Raw genomic sequence first — 19,975 nt, 5'->3', positions numbered from 1 at the left:
TGGATGGATGGGTGACGGATGGATGGATGGAAGGATGGATGGATAGGTGATGGATGGATGGATGGAAGGATGGATGGATGGATGGATGGATGGGTGATGGATGGAAGGATGGATGGATGGATGGATGGGTGATGGATGGGTGTGTGGGTGGACAGATGGACAGATGAATGGATGCATGGACAGATGGATTGACGGGTGGGTGGGTGGATGGATGGATGGATGAATGGAGACAGACCGACCCTACAGCTCTTCAACCGAGCTCCCCAGGAGTGTTTGCAGGACCAGCAGCCCTCAGTTTGACCCCACACTGTGGAACTGTCCCAGCAGAGCTCCTGCCTTGCTTTAATGGAGCAGACCAGCCACGCTCTGGGATGGGCAGTGGTGCTGCTGCAGGGCCGTGGCCACGCCGGGGCCAGGTGAGCCTGGACAAGGGGCTGGTGTCCTGCATGACCCAGTTAGAGGCGTCCAGGGAGCTCCTCGTGCTCAGGGCTGGTGTTCCTGCCCGAGACATCAGCTGTTCTCTGTCTAATTCCCCACGGCTGAGTCATCCCGGCCCCGCTTTATCAGCACTCGCAGCCACAGACAAAGCGCCCTTTGTGCTCCTCCAGCCCCTGCCAGTGGGGAATTGCCAAGTACAATTAATCACTGGCTCCTGCTGCTACAGGCCTGGGACATGGTGCCCTGGGAAGATGGAGATCAAGGAATGGAGAAAGGCCACTGCCTTCCCAATGGGACAGAACTGGGACTAGAGCCCAGATCCCTATCCCACTCCAGGAAGGTGATGGCAAGGAAAATATGTCCCCTGACAGGGAACAGCCACCACCCCTGCCATACCATGGAATAGTTTGGGTTGGAAGGGATCTTAAAGCTCTTCTTGTCCCAACCCCCTGCCACCGCAGGGACACCTTCCACTAGCCCAGGTTGCTCCAAGCAATGGGGTATCAGTGTCCAAGCCCTGTCCAGCCTGGCCTTGGGCACTTCCAGGGGTGGGGCAGCCACAGCTTCTCAGGGCCACCTATGCCAGGGCCTCCTCACCCTCACAGCCAACAATTCTTCCCAATATCCCACCTAACCCTGCCCTCTGGCAGTGAGAAGCCATTCCCCATTGGCCTATTACCACAGGCCCTTATCCAAAGTCCCTCTCCAGCTGTCTTGGAGTCCCTTTAGGTACTGGAAGAGGCTCTGAGGTCTTCCTGGATATCCAGCAGTGGTGGCTTTTGCCCAAGAGAGGTGCTTATGGCTCTGCCAGCAAGAGCAAGGCAAATGTTTGAAAGTATGGGAAGTGTGCAGACCAGGATTATCCAGTTTGGTGGGTATGGATGATCCAAGGACAGCTCCAGCAGGTCCATCAACTCCTCCTGCTTCCTGAACCAGACATAGACCCTTGGAGAGGAAAACCAGTGCCCAGTTTCCAGGCCATGCCTGTGCTGGGAAGGCTGTAAATCCTGTTTGCTGAGCAGTGATTTCCAGGCTGGCAGGTCGGAGCGGTGACGTGGGACGTTCCCGGTACCCAGCAGGGCTCCTCTGCACGGGGCTGGAACAGGAATTATTTTTGGGATGGAGGCATTTGGCCAGGTTGTGAAAGTGCTGAGCAGCTGCTGTTTCTGCACTGGTGGCTGAGGAGGGTCAGCAGAGATGTCCCCGTGTCTCTGGCAGTGTCTGGGTGCTGCCCCTGGGCCGGGGCTGCTGGAGAAGGGCACAGCCAGTCCCTGCTCACCAGGAACGAGCTGCTCCTGCAGTTCTCTGGCACAGCAGAGCAGGAGAGTGGCTCAGCTGCCAGTTCAGCCCCTCCACATGCCCTGCTCAGGGGAGGGTTAGGTCACCTCTGCTCACCTGGCTGGGTATCAGTGTCCCACTGCTGCTGGGGGAAGCCAGGTAGGGAATTTTAGTCCTGATGGGTAATTAGTTAACTCTGTTCTTGGCACAAAGCAGGACACAGCGAGCTGGAAAGCTACATGAGTGTGGCTCTGCCTGTGCCCTACATAAGGAGAAGCATCCAGCACCTCCCCATCCCTCGGGACACCAATCCCCCCGAGGCAAAGCTCACCTGAGAGCTACCGAGCCTTCCCTGAGGGGAATAAACACAACGTGCCCGGTCCTGGCAGTGCCAGAGCAGAGCAGTGAGCTCTGCAGGGCATGGAGAGCAGCTCTGCAGCCCAACACTTGCCTGTCAAAGGGAGGGGATCAGGCCAGAGCACGCTGGGAAAATGGGCTATCAGCACCAGGCACCATGCTCCCATTTTTGTCACGCCAGGACTCAAAGGAGTTAACACCAACTGCCACCTCCTGTATTTTATCTCTCCTCCATTGAGGCAGCTCTGACAGTGGCAGCAGAACAATGCGAAATTCTGATTAGCTCTGGTTTTCCAGCAAGAGGGGAGGCACGAGAGGGTGGGGAATTAATACTATTCTGCATAATTTTTAATCTAAATTCCATTTCTTTTCTTTTCTTTCTCCAGGAAGCAAACAATCTAGGGGGTTTTGTACTCAATTTCTTGCTTTCATAATCTAAATGAATTGTTTGCAAGTAGGAGCCAGCTGCAAAGCTGGCAATCTTGGATCAGATCTGCCTTTCCCCCAGTTCTAGCTCCTCAGCTCTGATTAGCTAATCCTGGCTGCCTTGTGGCAGTTTCCAGGGAAAAGCAGCGTGTGAGCTGCAGCTCCCTTTGCAGGAGCCGGGGCTGATGGCCGGCTGACAGCATCGATTTCGGGTGGCTCCGTGGTGCTCCTGGTTGTCAGTTCTCCGTGGAGGAGTGGGGTATTCTCTAGGAGAAAAGGCTGGCGGGGTTATTTATGGAATCCTGGCATTTTGGAAATACCAGAGGATGATTCTTCCCCCTGCTCTACGCAGGGCGTGTTAGTTTGTTACGCTCAGACTAATTAGCTGGGCTTTAAAATAGGAATAGGAGGCAGAGCAGCAGCTTCTTGCTCGGTGATATCTGGGTGCTGCCCCGTTTTTGGGGTGTTGCTGGTGTGTCTGGGGGATGTGGCAGAGCTGTCACCTCCATTTGGTGAGGCAAAGATGGTGGTGGATGGAGGCTCACAGAGCTCAAGCTTCAGCAGTGGGATGTCTGGAAGGGGATGGGATATTGGATGTGTTTTGTGCCAGGCCCTGGTTTGCTACACGGTAAATTAATCTTCCCTGTGAGGGTGGTGAAGCCCTGGCACAGGTTGCCCAGAGAAGCTGTGGCTGCCCCATCCTGGAAGTGTCCAAGGCCAGGTTGGACGGGGTTGGAGGAGCCTGGGCTAGTGGAAGGTGTCCATGCCCATGGCAGGGGGTGGAATGGGATGGGTTTTAAGATCCCTTCCAAGACAAACCTGCTATAATTCTATGACTCCATGAATTAATTTGTGAATTTAGAGTCGTGGTCTCAACTCCTGCCGCAAAGCTGGGAGTGCTCCTGCCAGGCCTAGATGTGCTGAGGGTGTCCCACTGGGATGTCAGCTCTCCAGGCTGGCTGCTGACAGTCCCCAGAGCATCACCTCCTGCTGTGCAGCTCCCCATTACCCCACTCTCACAGCTCTGTGGGACATGGCTGTGGTGACCCCCGTGCCCCCAGGCTGGGCTGCTGCTGGTCCTGTGTGCCCTTCCCTGTGCACAGCTCCACAGCCTCATCCCTCAGTCGCTGCCTGCCTGTGCTTTATTCCACATGCTCCTTTTTCAGATCAAATTCCCCGAGTGCTGGGGGTGGATCCTTATAATTTTCATTTGTTTCAAACCGTACATGGCTTTACAAGCATGACAGAAATGCGCCTGGAGTGCAGGAAATGGCCTACTTAGCTGCAGGAGCAGAGCAGCTTCTCTGGCACGCTGACTCCAAGGACCTCGTCCTCCCCAGGGACTGGAGCAGCTGCCTGCTTCCCTCACCAGTGCATTTCTGCAGCTTCTCTTCAGGAGATGTCTGGTCCCACCACGAAGCTCAGAGAGTGGTTAAGGGGCAGAACAGTGCTGGGGAGCAGAGGTTTGGAGGGTACTTCCACATTCAAGGCCAGGTTGGACGGGGCTTGGAGCAACCTGGTCTAATGGAATGTGTTCCTGTCCATGGCAGGGGGTGGAACAAGGTGGGCTTTAAGGTTCCTTCCAACCCAAACCAGTCTGGGATTCAATGATTTTGAGTTCTGACATTGAAATGCTGTGTGGGGTTGGGACTGGTCTCTGTCCATGTCCCCCCTGGCTGTGACAATCTCTTTTGGCTGTTTCAAGGTGGTTTGGAGAAGGAGAGGCTCTATTAGGACTGTTACCCACAGAGGCAGCACAGCTTGTAGGGCCAGACCTCCAGCTTTTGGACTTACTGGGCACTTTCAGCCTCATCTGAAAGGGGACAGATCTCAGAGGTGTTGCCTTTTCAGAGTTTGGGTGAGCTGGGAAGTAGGAGGACTCACCCCAGGCTCTCATGGAAGGAAAGGCCAGTGACAGAAGGGGTTCACCTCCCAGCAGCACCCAGAGGTGGGGTGGCACATGACTCTGCCTTCACACCACTGGGACAATGCACAGGGACTGTTTGTGCTACCTCTGCCATGCCTGGAACCAGATGATGCACAGAGAATCACAGAATATCCTGAGCTGGAAGGGACCCACAAGGATCATCCAGTCCAACTCCTGGTCCTGCACAGACACCCCAACAATTCCACTCTGTCTCTTTGAGCTCTGGTAGCCTTGGGGCTGTGCCCACTGCCCTGGGGAGCCTGGTTAGTGCCAACCACCCTCTGGGGGAAGAACCTTTTTCTAGTACCCAGCTTAATCCTCCCCTGCCACAGCTCCACCTGTGTCAGAGAGGGTAATCAGACACTGGGATGAGCTGCCCAGGGAAGTGGTGGATTCTCTGTCCCTGGAGGTGTTTAAGGTGAGACTGGATGTGGCATCAGTGCCATGGGCTGGGAACCACAGCGGGGTTGGATCAAGGGTTGGACTTGATGATCTCAGAGGTGCTTTCCAACCTGACTGATTCTATGATTCTATGAGTCTAATAGCTTTAGATCCTTCTGATATTGTGGCACCCAGAACTGCACAGAGGCAGGTGAACATTAAGCTGTCCAGCTTTTAATCTTATTGAATGGCTCTACCTGGTGTACTGAACCCTCCAGGGATCCAACCTTCTCTCAGACTATTTCCATTTTATTTGCTGTGGTTTTGTCTTTGGTTCAGAGAACACACTAGCAGCAGCAGCTACTGAATCTCTCCATGAAGTCTTTGAGGCTTGGGGAAGATGGAGTTCCCAAGAACCTGAGAGACAGATAGCAGTGAACACTGCTGAAAAGTTCACTTACTGAACTTTTCCCAGTCAGAGGAATGCTCCAAACCTTGCTCCATGGACACAAGCAGACTGTCTCTGAATGCATTCCATTAGAAACCATGGCTACAGTTCAGAAATATTTGTTTTGGGGCTCTGATCCTTTCTCCCACCACTCTCATTTATCTTAGCGATGCTAATGCCACACTTCAGACTTTGCTTTTTAATCCCAAACAAATATTAGTGTTCTGAGAGCTGGGAGTCCCCATGTGTCCATCTCCACAGTGGCATCCAAGGCTGCTTGGAGGCCTTGACTGCCTTGGCTAAGAATCCTGGGATTCAATCCGGTGGATGCTCTCTGATGTCAGTGAGTCAAAAAGGCCACAGAGCAGCTCCTGGGCCTGGGGAGAAAAGAAGGAAAGGGTTGGGGCAGAGCTGTGAGTTGTGCATGGCAAAGAAACCTCTTTTCAGATGCAGGTTTCTCGTGCAGAGGCTATTTTCCAGGCTGGATTAATTCCAGTACAGAGATGGCTGGGAAACCTGTAGTTGTGGCCACTGTTAGGCCGTTCTCAGGAGTCATGTTTTCAAAGAACAACAAATAGCAACAATATGCAGAGTGCTAAGTGGGAAATTACTCCCTCCCCCAGCTGCTCTACCTCTCTTTCCCAAACCTTGCTCTGGAACAGCTCTGGCATGGCTGCTTCCAAGTTGGAGAGGCCAGGATATTGCCAAGGGCCCTGGGACAATCCTGCAATCCTGGCTGTGCTAATGAGCACCATGTCCCATAAAGCACAAGAGATGCTGTGCTGACACCCACCCTACACAGCCCTTGGGGCCCTCCTGCCAGCTCTGCCTCTCCTCACAGCTTTTTAATCTCTGTTATAGACTCCAGCCCCTCTGCTGCTGAGGGGCAGAGCGGCCAAGAGTGGCTGGGATGTGTTTTCCGCCCGTCCCTCTGCTCCAGTCCCAGGTTTCAGGTGTCTGCAAGGAGGGAGATGCTGGAGCAGACTGGGGCAGAGCTGAGGGATTAGTGCTGCCTGCCAGTGGAGGCTCAGCTGCATCCATGGGCTCTAACTGAGGGTGACTGTGCAGACACTGTGTCACCCCCTGCACGTCAGTGACGTCCTGCACTGCCACCGAGGGATGGCCACCTCGGCCTCACGGGCTCATCCCAGCCACACTCACAGCTGCAGGAGGGGAAACATCCAGCCCCAGGACAGCCCAGTCCTGAGGCTGAGCACAGCACACCCTGACTACTCTCTTTTTGCTGGAGACATTCCAGTTTGGGCAGGGACATCTGGAGGTCCATGGAAGTTCAACAGCCCCCAATGGTGGCCATGGCTCCCTGGTGTGACCATGGTCACACTTCCAGATGGGAACTGGTCTGTGTGTGCCCAGGATAAGCCTGCACGGCATTTTCAGGGTCACTGTGTAAAAATAAGGAACTTCCAAAGTGTGGATTTGTCTGCTCCTAAGGCAGATGTTTCACACAGGCAGGTGAAGGTGCTCCAGCAATGCAAGGCTTACTTACCTCAAGGGCTGCAGAAGCAGGCAGACAACCAGCCCAGGCCCAGATGTCAGCACTGACACAGTCCACATTTGGAAAGCTGATTTCCCATCCTATTGCCTAATCCCAAATCTCACAGGGAGAAAGGATGATGTTCCTTTTCACTTCCATGGCTCAACTCCACCAGTAAAGACTGCAGCTCTGCTCAGACCACGAGGATTTGAAATCCATGTTCGTTTAACCCTCCTGAACTTTGCCTGGTATCAGGATGTTGCTCATTAGCTTTGCCCTGGAAAGCCTGGCTGGTATTTCATAAACTCATTAGCAAGAGATCAGAGGCTCAAACATCATTCCTTGGGCCACCCTTTGAGGTTCAGGTTCCCTGCTGTGCTTGCTCCTCAGATCTCACTCTGATTCCTGAACCTACCCCGGATTTGGGAGCCAAAGACCCATTGGAAAACAAACCTGCTGTTTGTACCCCCAACAAGATGTGCTGCACCCACCACTGTCCCAGGACTACAGTCCTGATCTAAACTCTGAGCTGCTGAGAGCAGCCCCTGCTTCCACCAGCCCCAGAGGGATTAGATTCCACATCCCAGGCTGTCAGAAGCAGGGAGAAGGGCTGAGCATATTTGCTTTTTCCTCCTCTCAGCACAGAAGTGCTCTAAGCCTTTTCCTGATAGGCTGATTCCCCGGTGCCGGGAAGCAGAAAGGATTTTATGTCAGGCAGGGATATGTAATGTCCTTTCAAAGCAAATCAGAAGCCAGCCTGGACTTGCTGCCCTGTCACATTCCTTGGCAACAGCCTGGCACCCTGGCAGCAGGCAGCACTGAGCTGTGACAGCCCTGCAGAGCTGTGCAGGCAGAGCTCCCAGGCACTGCAGCGGGAGCAATCCCAGCCACGCTGGGAGAATCCCACTGTGCCACGGGGAAAGAGGCTGAAGGCAGCAGCTGAAGGACTTTGGGGAAGTTGGGGTAGTTTTGACTGTGTTAAAAGAAGGAACACAGACTTCAAAGAGGGCTCTGTGTCTTTTAAGGCTCAGTCCTTAAAGCACTAGTCCTGAAGGCAGCAGCTCTCATGTGTTATATGAGGTTACAAGCACAACCTCGCTCTCCTGCTGGGTTTTTTTGGAGAAGCAAAAGGGATCCAGAGGAGAGGCTTGGGCATTTGCTGTAATTTCTCACTCCCTCCAATTCTTTTATCACAGAATCACAAAATGGCTTGAATTGGAAGGGACATTAAAGATCATCTCATCCCACACCCCTGCCATGTCATCCCACACTCCCTTCCACCAGGAGTTTATATCTCCTAATCCCAATTCTTCAGGCACTGCCTCCTCTATCCAAACCTCTCCTTTGTTTTGTTCTAAACTTTGATGATTACAGCCAGAATTTTATACAGCCAGTATTTATGCAGTTTATTCCCATTAGCTGCCCACATGTCTGGAGTTCAGTGTTTCCTTTCTTGGGATGAACTACTGAGAAAATATTCAGCCAACCCATCCCTGGAATGGCTTCATTTCTCTTCTTCCATTTGGATTTGGGCTTCTGAAACATAACTTCCAGAACATAGGACATGTGCCAGCTTGGCCACAGACCTGAGTGAACATTTCCTGTCACTAATTTTTGACAAATATCACAGCTATTTGAAATCCTTCCCTGGGAGGGTGGTGAGGCCCTGGCACAGGTTCCCCAGGGAAGCTGTGGCTGCCCCATCCCTGGAAGTGTCCAAGGCCAGGTTGGATGGGGCTTGGAGCAACCTGGGCTAGTGGAAGTGTCCCTGCCCATGGCAGGGTGATGGAATGGGATGGGCTTTAAGGTCCCTTCCAAGTCAAACCATTCTGGGATTCTGTGATATTTTTTTAAGTGTTGATTTTTGAGAAAAAAATAACTGAATTTCTATGGAAAATATAGATTCTTTATCAATATCTCCAAGTATTTTGATTGAAAATTGTGTCACCACTGTAATTTGGAAGACAGTTTGACAGGATTTTGGTCCTGTCTTCCCCAGGTTCTGGGCTCAGTGTAAGCCAAGGCTTGGGGCTGCCACAAGACACCACCTCTGTCTCAGAGAGCTTATAATTTTTCTAAAATTCAACCAATATTGACAAATTCCATTCATCACAGGGGCACAAAGGACACATATCTGTACCATAAACTTCTCTACTTGCCTGATTCTCATTCTGGGGATAAAGGAGATGCTCTGCAGTGTTCAGGATGGACTGCTTCTGCCAGCAGGCACTGGGGGGAAAGAGGAAGGGAAGGCAGTGTTAGTTTGCCCTGTCAGCTGTCAGGGAGTGCAGATGACCCAGCTCTGAGGAGGACTGTGCTCTGTGCCAGCAATTCCAGCCATGGGCATCTGCTACTGAACTTCTTTACACAGCTAAATCCTGGGTTTTACAAAGCTTTGTATAAATGGCTTTGCACTATTAAAATATAAACCTTCAAACTAACAGTTGCATAATGGGGGCTCTGGGGCAGACATGTAAGTGTAGATAGTTAGCTCTGTGCAAGACCCCTGTGCAAGGGTCTTGTTCTCCACAAAGATAATCTGGGTGTTTTACACGAAACCCAGGACTTTCTGAGCTGCAGGGACTGCCTCACTAGTCCTTGTTTTGCTCTGTTCCTCCTCAAGCCACACACGAGCTGATCCTAAAACGTATCCAAGAGAAATCAAAAGGCATGGTACAAATTTCAAAAGTGCCTTTTAAACTGACTCTCTGCACACTTGGAGCCTCAGGCTTGAAAATTCTCCAGAGTCTTTGGACGCCACTCCCTGCTCCCTGCCCCCATATCCAGGTATTGTGCTTGGCAACAGTTTTCCTTTCAGTGGTTTTCAACTGCTCTAAGATTTTACACCCCATGTGTTCATTTTTTTTTTTATTTCTACACCTCCTACCCCTCCAAAGCTCCCCGGGATGAGCTTCCTATAGGGATAACATCACTCCCTGCTAACAGCAATTAACACTGGGAAGAATGTTCCGTCAGGAAGAATAACATCCAGCTAAGTTCCTTAACACTTGCCTTCTGTTCTGATTGCATTACATTGTTTAAAGGCAGAAAGGCAGAAAGCCTGGCCTAAACTCTGATTTTATTCTGCTGCAGTGTTTTGGGTGTTTTTTACCCAAAACCTGCCTCCTGAGTTCAGTACAATGTTAACCAGGTGAGCTCCTAAGTCTGTGCACAATGTATATAGGTCCTAACAATCTTACAGGCATCTGAAAGTACTTTTTAAATGCTTAAAACCATAGAGGAGTAATCACTATGGCACCAGCATCACCTATTAAGGCAGTTAAATCTGGTTTGTCATGCATAAAAAGCAGAGCATGCCTTCCTTCCAGGAGCTGCTTTGAATCCACTGCTGCACATTCTTCCCTCTGCCACCCTGCAGCCAGGAAATGTGGCTGTGAAAACAAGTTATGGCAGGGAAAATTCAAATGCTTTAAAGTGAGATATCCAGGCAGCCGGATGCTGACAGAACTAGAAAGGTAAGTCTCACATAATTTTTCCTTGTCTGTGGGGTTGGATTGTGTCACTTCCTTCTCTGGGTTCTCCCCCTGGTTCCCACTGCTCCCAGGCTGAGCTGCAGCTTCCCCTCACCTCTTCCAAACACTGACTTCACTCTGCCCTACGAGTTAGCCTTGGCACGTGCCCAGATTCTCCCAGATTCCTGCTCTGGCTCCACTCTTGGCAGGCAACCAAACTCACAAGCTGCTTTTGTGTCCACACCTGCACTGGTTTTGTCCCTCCCTCTGTTCTTCCTGCCCTTTGGTGCAGAAATAATTCCTTCATGGATGTCCAGAAAGCAGCCAGAGTGGGCCCTGCTGCTTTCTGCAGCTCCTAATCACACTTAGGAGGGTCTGGGTCTGTCTTCAAACCCCCCAGGGACTGAATGTCTCTCCAGCACTACCAGAGCTGGCTTAGGGAAGCTTTAATAGTCAGAACTAGGAGCAGTTACACTGGCAAAGACCACTTTGCTCCTCTCAACACCTGATTCCTCCTTCTTATCAAGACCCATCTCCGACATCACATCCCAGGCTTTCATGCAGATGGCAACATTCCTCCCCTGGCACAAAGAAATGTGCCTCAGCTGTGAGTCAAGTCCCAGGGCTGTAAAATAATCCCTCCACCGTGGTGCTTCAGCAGTGCAGCTCAAATTCAGGCCAAAACCTGGGCAGGTCGTGGCAGAGAGAGGGAAATAAATACCCAGTGACTTACACGGTACAGAAAGGGCTGATGGAGTTGTCAGTGTAATTAACCTCAGGGGTTATTTAAATTGAAGATGTCTTGGCATGAAGTGTCCTTAGTGAAGTCAGGCTGGGTTTTCAAACATATTGGCAAAGCAGATTTTAAGCAATGTCTTGTGAGACAATAAGGCCCTGAGCTCCTGTTGGCTGAAGCTGATCTACCTGAAGATGTGAGCCTCCCTCCTCCCATCCTGGGACACACTCTCCTGCCCCTCCCTTCCACAGGCACCAATGATCATGAAGGCAAATATGGGTTTTCTGTATGAAATGGCTGCCTGATCACTGGTTCTGGCACCAGGGTGAGAGGCAGAGTGGATGCTGCCACTTGAAGTGCCTCTTGACAGCCATAACTCATGCACATGTATTGTGCAGTTCAGCAAGGGGCTCTGTACAGAGCAGGATGAGAGCTGAAGGCACAGTGAGACTGGAACCTATTCCTGCCCACTTCCTTCTCAGCCCCTGGGCTCCCTGGTAAAGACAGGAGAAGCCATAGGAGGTTTCTCTGGAGGTGCTGCCTTGAGACTGAAGCTGAAAACATGTCAAGCCTACAGGAGAGGGAAGTGCTGGGCTGCAGCTGGTCCTGCTAAGCAGCACCCATGACTCTGGGGAAAAAAAGAGAGGTAGGGGGCCTTGTACTGGCAACCACTCTCCCAGAATCACCCCAGTGATCTCTGGGGTTCCCAACAGCTCAATTTTCCCCTGTAAACCAGGAAAAAAAGTGGAAGAAAACAAAGCAGAAAGGTCTTGGGGAAGTTATTCTTTGCCTCCCTTTAGTGCTGTGCCTTGCAGGGTGGAAGGTTTGGGATGTGGATCCCAAGGATGTGATTTTAAATGAATAGGAGCAAAGTCTATCTTTTGCAATTACCTTAAACACATTTTTGAAAACTTACTGCTGAACTTTGTTCCAACCATTCTTCCTAGGTGTGGCCCTGAAACATTTCATCAAAGTATGACAAGTCTGAGGTGCCTACAAACGTGGATATTCAGCTTTGATCCCCTTGATGCTTGTAAACTCCATTATCCTTGGATACTTATTCCTGTTCCACTGACAGCATCATCTGGAAGTCCTCCAGATGGTCCAGCCAAAGTCAGGGCAGTGTTATCACTGTGGCTCCTGGCCTGCTCCTCACTGAATTTGTCAGAAAACACCCTCCTTGCTTCCCCTGCCAGAGGAACCATGTGCACGAGCTACACATCCCATTGCCAAACACCAGCCCCTGTGCAGGCAAACCTTCCCTCTGGGGAACAGAGGGTTAATTGCCCTGCTAATCACTCCGTTTCACTAATCAGTCCCTGCAGAGGGGTTCTGTTTGTTTTTCCAGCCTTGTACATTCTCTATCCAACGTTTCTGGTGATTTATTTAAGAGGCTAATTTTGATTTTGCTCTCTGGCATTTCAGTATTTTTTTCATAGCAAACATAAAATCTGCTAAGATATTTCTCCAAGAAATTTTATTGATTCAGCAGGTCTATTCCCAATGTGAGTCCTTATTTCAGAATCCCCTGTGTTCATGGAACCACGCTGCCAAACCTCACAGACACTCCAGGTCCTTAACCAACAACACAGCTTAGTATTTAAGGTCCTGAGTAGAGGACACATGACTTGGAAAGTGTGGGATACTCTGAGGTATTGTGACCCTCACAACAAGAAAGACATTGAAGGGCTGGAGCGTGTCCAGAGAAGGGAATGGAGCTGGGGAAGGGGGTGGAGCACCAGGAACAGCTGAGGGACCTTCTCACTCTCTCCAACTCCCTGACAGGAGGGTGGAGCCAGGTGGGGGTCAGGCTCTGTTCCGGAGGAACAAGGGAAAGGATGAGAGGAAACTGCCTCAAGTTATGTCAGGGAAAGTTTAGGTTGGATACTTGAAAGTTCCTTCATGGAAGGGGTGGTCAGGCACTGCAACAGGCTGCCCAGGGTGGAGTCACCATCACTGGAAGTGTTCAAAACACACATGGATGTGGCACTTGGGGACCTGGCTTAGTGTAGTACATGGTGGTGGTGCTGGGCTGATGTCTGGATTTGATGATCTCAATGGTCTTTTCCAACCTTAGTGATTCCATGATTCGATGATTAACAAGGTAACTGCGAAGAACAGGTTGCCTTTGAGTGGCACCTGCCCTCATCAGAGCTGGAATTACAGGAAGGAGGTGCCCCTCCTCAGAGCACAAGCTCTGTAGGGGTGTGGGGCAGGGCCATGTCGTCTCTTACCTGTCCAGCAGGGAGCAGAGGCAGGTGACAGCATTGTCCCGCTGTGCTGCCAGCACCAGGCACAAACCATCCTTCAGGAGGGAACACTGCAAGAGAGGCAAGAACAGAGCTTTGGTGCTGCTCTTCACTCAAATGAGTCTAATTCTGGCTGATGAACCACTGACAGCACCAATAACCACCTGTGTGTTGTGGGAGGGGCTGGAGCCACAAAGCAACAGACTCTTCCAAGTTGAGAGGATCGTGTCTGAGCTGTTATCCGGCTCCTACAGCTCACTGTTATTCCTGCTCCCCTCTCTCAGAGTGAAAATAAGCAGGGGGTGTTATTCAGTCATTAGCTCTGCTGGAAGCAGGAATAGGGAGATAAGGTAAATGTTGAGATGTTGTAGCAGAAGCATTCATTACTTGAAGGAACCCACCTCCCTTCCAGCACGGGAAAGCAAAGGCTGTAACATTCACCTTTAGCTCAGCAGTGCCAGATCCTTCTGGAAGCACGCCAGCTCTGCCCAGAGTCATTAATCTCTGACAGGAGGAAGGAGGTATGGCTCTGCCCCACACACACTGATTCACTTTGTCATTCCTAGAGAGCTGCACATTCCACGTGCAGGGGGATGGATCCTCGGGGGACCCTCGGGAAAAGGAAGCAGTTCTTACAGTAATTGGCTGCTAGATGTAATTGCTGTTCCATATAGATGTGCTTCAAAGGGATGTCAGTTTAAAAAATCACAACCTGAAAAGGTCTTAGCTGCTGTTATTACAGATAACACCTACAACTGAAAGGCTGGAAGCACAAATGTGTTTTGCAGAGGGGCTGCTGTGGTCTGACAGCCCTTGGGTGGTTGTTGATTTGCTATTGCCCCTGGTTTACCCTGTGCTGCTGACAGCACTTCCTTGTACATTCCACCTTGATGCTTTGCCCTGGCAAGGTTCCTGACATGGTGGGCTTTTCCTACACCAAAACAGTCTGGGCCCAATATTTGGCTGCTGTGAGGCAAGGCCTGCTCAGCCCAGCAGCACAGCCCGTGCTCCAGCCTCGTGAGCACCTGCACAAGCCCCACACTGGGCTGGAGCCTGAGCACCCACTAACTGAGAATCCCAGAGTGGCCTGGGGTGGAAGGCACCTTAAAGCTCATCCCATTCCACCCTCCTGCCATGGGCAGGGACACCCTCCACTAGCCCAGGTTGCTCCAAGCCCCATCCAGCCCTAGGGATGGGGCAGCCACAGCTTCTCTGGGCAACCTGTGCCAGGCCCTCACCATCCTCACAGCCAAGAATTCCTTCCAAATATCTCATCTAATCCTGGCAGTGGGAAGCCATTCCCCTTTTCCTGTCCCCCCAAGCCCTTGTAAATTGTCTCTTTCCATTTTCCCTGAAGGCTCCCTTCAGGTCCTGGAAGGCCACAATTAAGTCACCACAAAGCCTTCTCTTCTCCAGACTGAACAATCCCAATTCTCCAGCCTTTCCTCATAGCAGGGCTGCTCCATCTCTGTGATCACCTTGGTGCCTCCTCTGGACTTGCTCCAACTGGTCCATGTTCTTCCTGTGCTGGAGACCCCAGAGCTGGAGGCAGCACTGCAGGTGGGAAATCCCTGCCTAGGACTCCAGGGCACAGTCCAAAACATGAGAGAGTTGTTCAGCGTTGTAGTAGAGGATTAATGAGGTATGATTAGAGAAAGGGAAAGAGAAATTGTATTTATATGGAGAAACAAGACAGGAGACAGCAGCAGAACACATAATAGTGCACCAATGGGTGAATGGAATTAAATGTTCAATAAATAAATAACGGATGGGCAATTCCCACTAAGGATACACTCACATGTAATGATGTTGAGGTTGGGGTCAGTGAACCAGCAGGGATATAGGAACACCAGGGAGGGACACTGCCCAAGTTACTCACCAGAGGTGTCAGAGCTCAGAGGCAGTGCTGGAACACTGCTACCAAAGCAAGTTTGCTCAGAGCAAACAGCCAGCTTAGCACAGCAGGGCATTAAAAAGCTCTTCTTTGGGGAAGGAAGCAAAGCCCAGCTCCAGCTGTTCCATACCTTTGCTGCCACACTGCCCTTGGCCCTGCTGAGTGTCCTGGAGATGCAGAGAGCCTGTGGCATGTCCAGCACAGTGAGACGAGCTCCAGTCACCACGAAACCTCTGCCAAGAAGCTCATCCAGCAGGTCCATGTAAGGTGGGGGCTCTGAACCCCGCAGGATTATCCCAGGCAACACGAGGCAAGTGCTTTGGCAGCGGGTGTCCAGCAATGGCTGACCTGATGGGAGAAGAGGAAAACACTTACTGGGTATTTCTCCCCCTCTAAGTGATTCTTCCCTGCCACGGACATGGAAGTGGGATGTTGGAGGCACTCAGGAGTTGTGATGTGGTTTGGGATGCTCATCCCAAGCTGCTGGACTGCTGCTGTCTTTGTGTCCCTATCTGGAGATCACAAGACAGCAGTACTGACCCCATTTCAGGAGTCAGACAAGGACAACTGCTGCTTTGCTACAGGAGACATGATTCCATTTCATTTTTTTCCACGCAAAGAAATCTGTTAATCCAGCTGCTTTTATAATCCCTAATGTAATTCTGCTCAACATACGTAAGACTTAATGTATTTCATATTTTCCTCATGATAAATCTGTCTGTCCATTAGGCAGCAGCTCTGTGATAATTATTTGCTGGAAGGAGGTTTCCTTGTGTGCAAGAGCTTCCTCTAGTGTTCAAGATGAGCCCAGAACGTGAGTGATGTGTCTGCCTTGCTGGAGGCACTTACTATATCCTGCCTGACAGTTCAGGGATCACGTGGACTTGCTTTTCCAGGACAGTAACTCTTTGAAATACATTTTCTGAGACACAAAAACATCAAGGCTGTACACTGGCTTCCTTTTTACTCTGCTTAGACATCTTCAAAGCAGAGATCCTCATGTAGCAAGAAATTAAGGGCACATATTTTGAGATTTGATTCCAACACTGGGTTGTGCAAAGCCTGCAGAATACCTCTGCTCTCTCCACAAGCTATTTTGTTTATTTTATTTTATTTTATGCAATCTCTTATAAAAATCAAGAAGTGCTTCAGTCACAGCAGACCTGTGCTATAGGCCCAGTTCTTTCCCATTATGCAGTAAGATAATGGGAGAAATACCAAGTAACAAATACCTTGGGAAAAAGCCTCCTTCAGAGACCCCCTACCCAAAGTGACAGCTCTGCTGTCCTGAGGGCAGAGGCCTTGACTTACCACCCTTTCTCTGCACTTCCACATGTGCTGCCTCATGCACCTCCTGGTATGGGACTAGTGCCCCAAAGTCCTGTGTCAGGAAGGGTTTAAGGAGAGATGTGATGGTCTGTAATTCTGTAGCATTTTTGTCATACTCCTCTCTCAAGTCCACAACAATCCTGTGGTTCCACTGCTGCTGTTGATGGCCACAGTGACCAGGTGCAGCACAGAACCATTTTCTGAGCTGCCCACATCAGTCACACCAGAACTCAAGCTACAGGAATGAGAATGAGCCAGTTCCAAACGATTCTATTCCCCAGTGAACACCACAGGGATGCTTTACTTGATCACTGCTTGTTTGTAAAGGCTTGGGATCAATCCCCAACATCCCAACATGGCAGCATCCCCCTGTGTTAGTGACACCTCGTGACCTGAAGGATGCTGTATCCCAGCTGTGTTTACACTTGTCCATCAAGGCAAATCAACAGAAAAGGCTCAGAGAAGCTGCTGCATCCAAGGGAACTGACAGCCTTGCTGAGGCTTCAGCTCCACATCAAAGTCAGCCTGGCAATAGCTGGGAGTCATTTTGAGCTGGCAGCTGCTCAGCAGCAGTAGGAACTGAATGAGCTCTCAGTCCAGTTTCTGAGAGTTTGATGGCTGTGCTGCCAGCAGCACTCCCTGCATAAATTGTTATCCATCCACTCACAGAACAGACTGCCTCACCACCACCCAGCCCACCCATGTCCTGGTGTCCTTCCTCTCCCAGGGAGGCTTTGAATGGACACACAAACCACTGTGGCCAAAGTGGTGTGAGACACCTTGTAAAAGTTCAGGAGAGGAACGTGTGCTGTTGCATCCACAGCTGTGTTGGCAGTGCTTGTTCTGCTGCTGCTGTTAAGGTCAACTCCATATTTAACCCCTAAAGCACTGGCAGTGCAAAGGCCCAGCAGGTAAAGAGTTAAATGGCTGCACTCCCCTGGAGCTGTTCTTTGCAGCTCAGAGCTGTCTCTCCCTTCTGAAAGGACATCAATACCAAATCTTGCTGCCACCAGATGGTTTGTCTTGCTGTCCAATTAATCAATAGCAGTCCCAATCTGTACCAGGAGTTAGATTTCCTTACCAGGACTGCATAGCTGCTCAGAGCCCAGAACACTGGGTTTTCTTCCTGGCTCACAGTTTAGGATCTTGTGCTCCTTGCTGACTTCCAGACTGAATATGGGGTCACGTTTCAGGTTATAAATCTGCAGGAGGGAGAGAGAAGCAAGTCACATGAACACTGCTCCCTAATCAGGAGGGCTAACACTTCTGAAGGATTGATTCAGGCAAGCTGTGAAGCTTTTGTTGCTGTTGTGTACTTCTGTAATTGCCAGCCCAGAAAACACCTGCTTGTCTGCAGATACAAGAACATTTTGCATGCATTTTTCTTCTTAATTGTGGCTTAATTCAATACAGGATCTTGTCATCCTTTTGAAAGTCTTTCTAAGGTCTCTGCTCCCAGTTTTTCCAGGGGAGACTCTCAAAATCTGTGAGGCTGGCAGCTTTATCCAGTGGATAAGTAAAGCTGGGGTGTAGCAGCTCCTTCCTGTCTCTGAATGAACTGGCACATCCAAGTGCCCAGCAGAGCCACAATGCCCTGGGCTGAGCTGCACAGGGACAGCAGCCACATTAGTGAAGCCTGTTACAGATGTGGCCAGCAGCATCCAGCTCCAGAGCTAATCTCCTTGGACTAACTCAGCTGGGTCACCTCTGAGCCACAGCAAGGCTCAAACATTTCCATCACTCCACTGAGCATAACCAAATCATTATTCCATCAGCAGCCATCCCACCTCAGCTCCGCTCCTGAACGACACAAAGCTGGTAAAAAATCAGCCCCTGGGTCATCTGTGCTTAGCAGTCAGGGATAATGCTGCTATCCCTGCTGAAAGCAAATATCCCCCTTCCAAATCAATGTTGACCATGTGGGAGCTTTGCTCCTGAAACCCTGAGCCCTCCTGAATTTTCAGCCCAGGGTTCTGAACAAACAGATCTGAACCAGCTCTCCTCCACCAGCTCTCTGGGTCAATACAGAGGGAGCACAGTGTGGTAGGAACATCCACAGGAGAAGGAAAACTCAGCAGCTGGTAAAACACATCACAGGCAGCATTATCTAAAACATAATAGGAAAGAAGTCATGGGACAGCAAGGCCAAAGCCACTGCTCTGACACAGCAGGATAAACCCCAGGAAAGGGCAGATCCTACCTCTTCTTCCTCCAGTGTCTGACAATTGGCACAGCACAGCCCTTCTGGGAAAAACAGCTTCATATCCCGGACAGCCATTTGATAGGATTTGGAGCCTGAGAGATAAATAAAATGAGAAGATTCTCTCAGGCTTTGAATTAAACATTTTCTCTAGACTCACACTCATCTTTTGGAGAGATTGATGATGTGCAACTTACTGAAGTAATTGCTTTAAAGGCCAGCTGTTCTGTACAGTAATAGCAAACGTTTAAAACCATTATATTTAGAACAGTTTCATTGCCTCCTTGGTATTTTGATTCTGTCCTATTATCACTCAGCAGCTTCTTCATGTAAACAAGACTCCTATTTCCTAAGAGTATAGTCAAGGGAATCATGTTAAGGAGCCTGTGAAGCCCTTCAATACCAGCTCTAAATCCCATTGTTGTTCCTTTGCTTCTGGATCACATCAGGCTGATCTTACTGAAGGAAAAGAGCTAGTTAGTAAAATAAATGTACTTAGTAACAATAATGCAGGTCCTAAATAGGCTGGGGGGGTCTAACAGAAATCAGAATTAGCACGAGGCATTGCTAATGGCAGTGTATTTTCTGTTCACCCGGGGTCAAAAAAAGTGAATTGAGACTAGAACAGGTACAGAGAAATGACATGAGGATGGTGGAAGGAACGGAGAATCATCTGAAGAGTTAAAGCTAAAAGACCTTGGCTTGTTTGACCCAACATGACCCAAAGCTGAGAAGCAATTTGATTTCTGATAAACACTCCAGGGTAGAAAAGGTCAGAGGTATAAAAAGAACTACTTAAAATGAAGTCCAGATAATGGCAGAAGAACAAATGAGCACAAACTGTATGTGACTATATTTAAGTTTGAAAATGTAAGAAGATTTTTAGCTATCAGAGCAGAGAAGCTGCAGACAACCAGACAAGTGGGGTGGATGCTTATGAAAGGGAATGTGTGATGGGATTGTCTGTGAGGGAATGAACTGATCTCAGTGACTTGAGAGGTCTCTCCAGGCTTAGCAGCTGAATATTTCCCTATAAAGCATCAGCGTTATAAAGCACTACTCAGGATGTGTTGAGATTCGTGGGTGGAAAATATTAGAGAGGGAAAAGCTATTTCTGTATAACTGGAGTCCACATAGTTTGTCAATGTGCTGGCACAGATCCATACTCCTGGGATACAAATACACAAATATCCTCTGAAATATTCCCACCTTTGAGGCTACCCAGGAAAGAATCCCATCTGAGGGCACTGTTTGAACTCCATAATTCCAGCTTTGTATGGCCAGAGCCCTTAACACAGCACTTTACAATCCTAAGGTTGTATAAGTCTCCTGTGTTTGAGCTGT

The 19,975-nt window shown here is 50.0% G+C and overlaps 1 protein-coding gene across 8 annotated transcripts in view; it reads right to left on the bottom strand.

Annotated features, from left to right (window-relative positions):
- Nucleotides 1-5,439: 5,439 nt before the first annotated feature.
- Nucleotides 5,440-19,975, bottom strand: part of DNAAF8 (dynein axonemal assembly factor 8) — a 93,417-nt gene continuing 78,881 nt past the window's right edge. For all 8 annotated transcript variants that reach the window (XM_051779912.1, XM_051779902.1, XM_051779967.1 and 5 more), the window contains 6 exons: nucleotides 18,632-18,726; nucleotides 17,513-17,633; nucleotides 15,233-15,450; nucleotides 13,194-13,279; nucleotides 8,910-8,979; nucleotides 5,440-5,632 (listed from right to left, as the gene is read on the bottom strand). In XM_051779912.1, coding sequence (XP_051635872.1) covers nucleotides 5,555-5,632; nucleotides 8,910-8,979; nucleotides 13,194-13,279; nucleotides 15,233-15,450; nucleotides 17,513-17,633; nucleotides 18,632-18,726 — 668 coding nt within the window. In that variant the 3' untranslated portion in view covers nucleotides 5,440-5,554. The remainder of the gene's footprint in view (nucleotides 5,633-8,909; nucleotides 8,980-13,193; nucleotides 13,280-15,232; nucleotides 15,451-17,512; nucleotides 17,634-18,631; nucleotides 18,727-19,975) is intronic.

Source organism: Manacus candei, unplaced genomic scaffold (genome assembly GCF_025592945.1).
Source record: "Manacus candei isolate 608988 ecotype Guabito, Panama unplaced genomic scaffold, ASM2559294v1 h1tg000002l, whole genome shotgun sequence".
In the NCBI taxonomy this organism is placed as follows: Eukaryota; Metazoa; Chordata; class Aves; order Passeriformes; family Pipridae; genus Manacus; species Manacus candei.
Note: the sequence above shows the minus strand (reverse complement) of the source record. Positions and strands in the feature narration are given on the sequence as shown.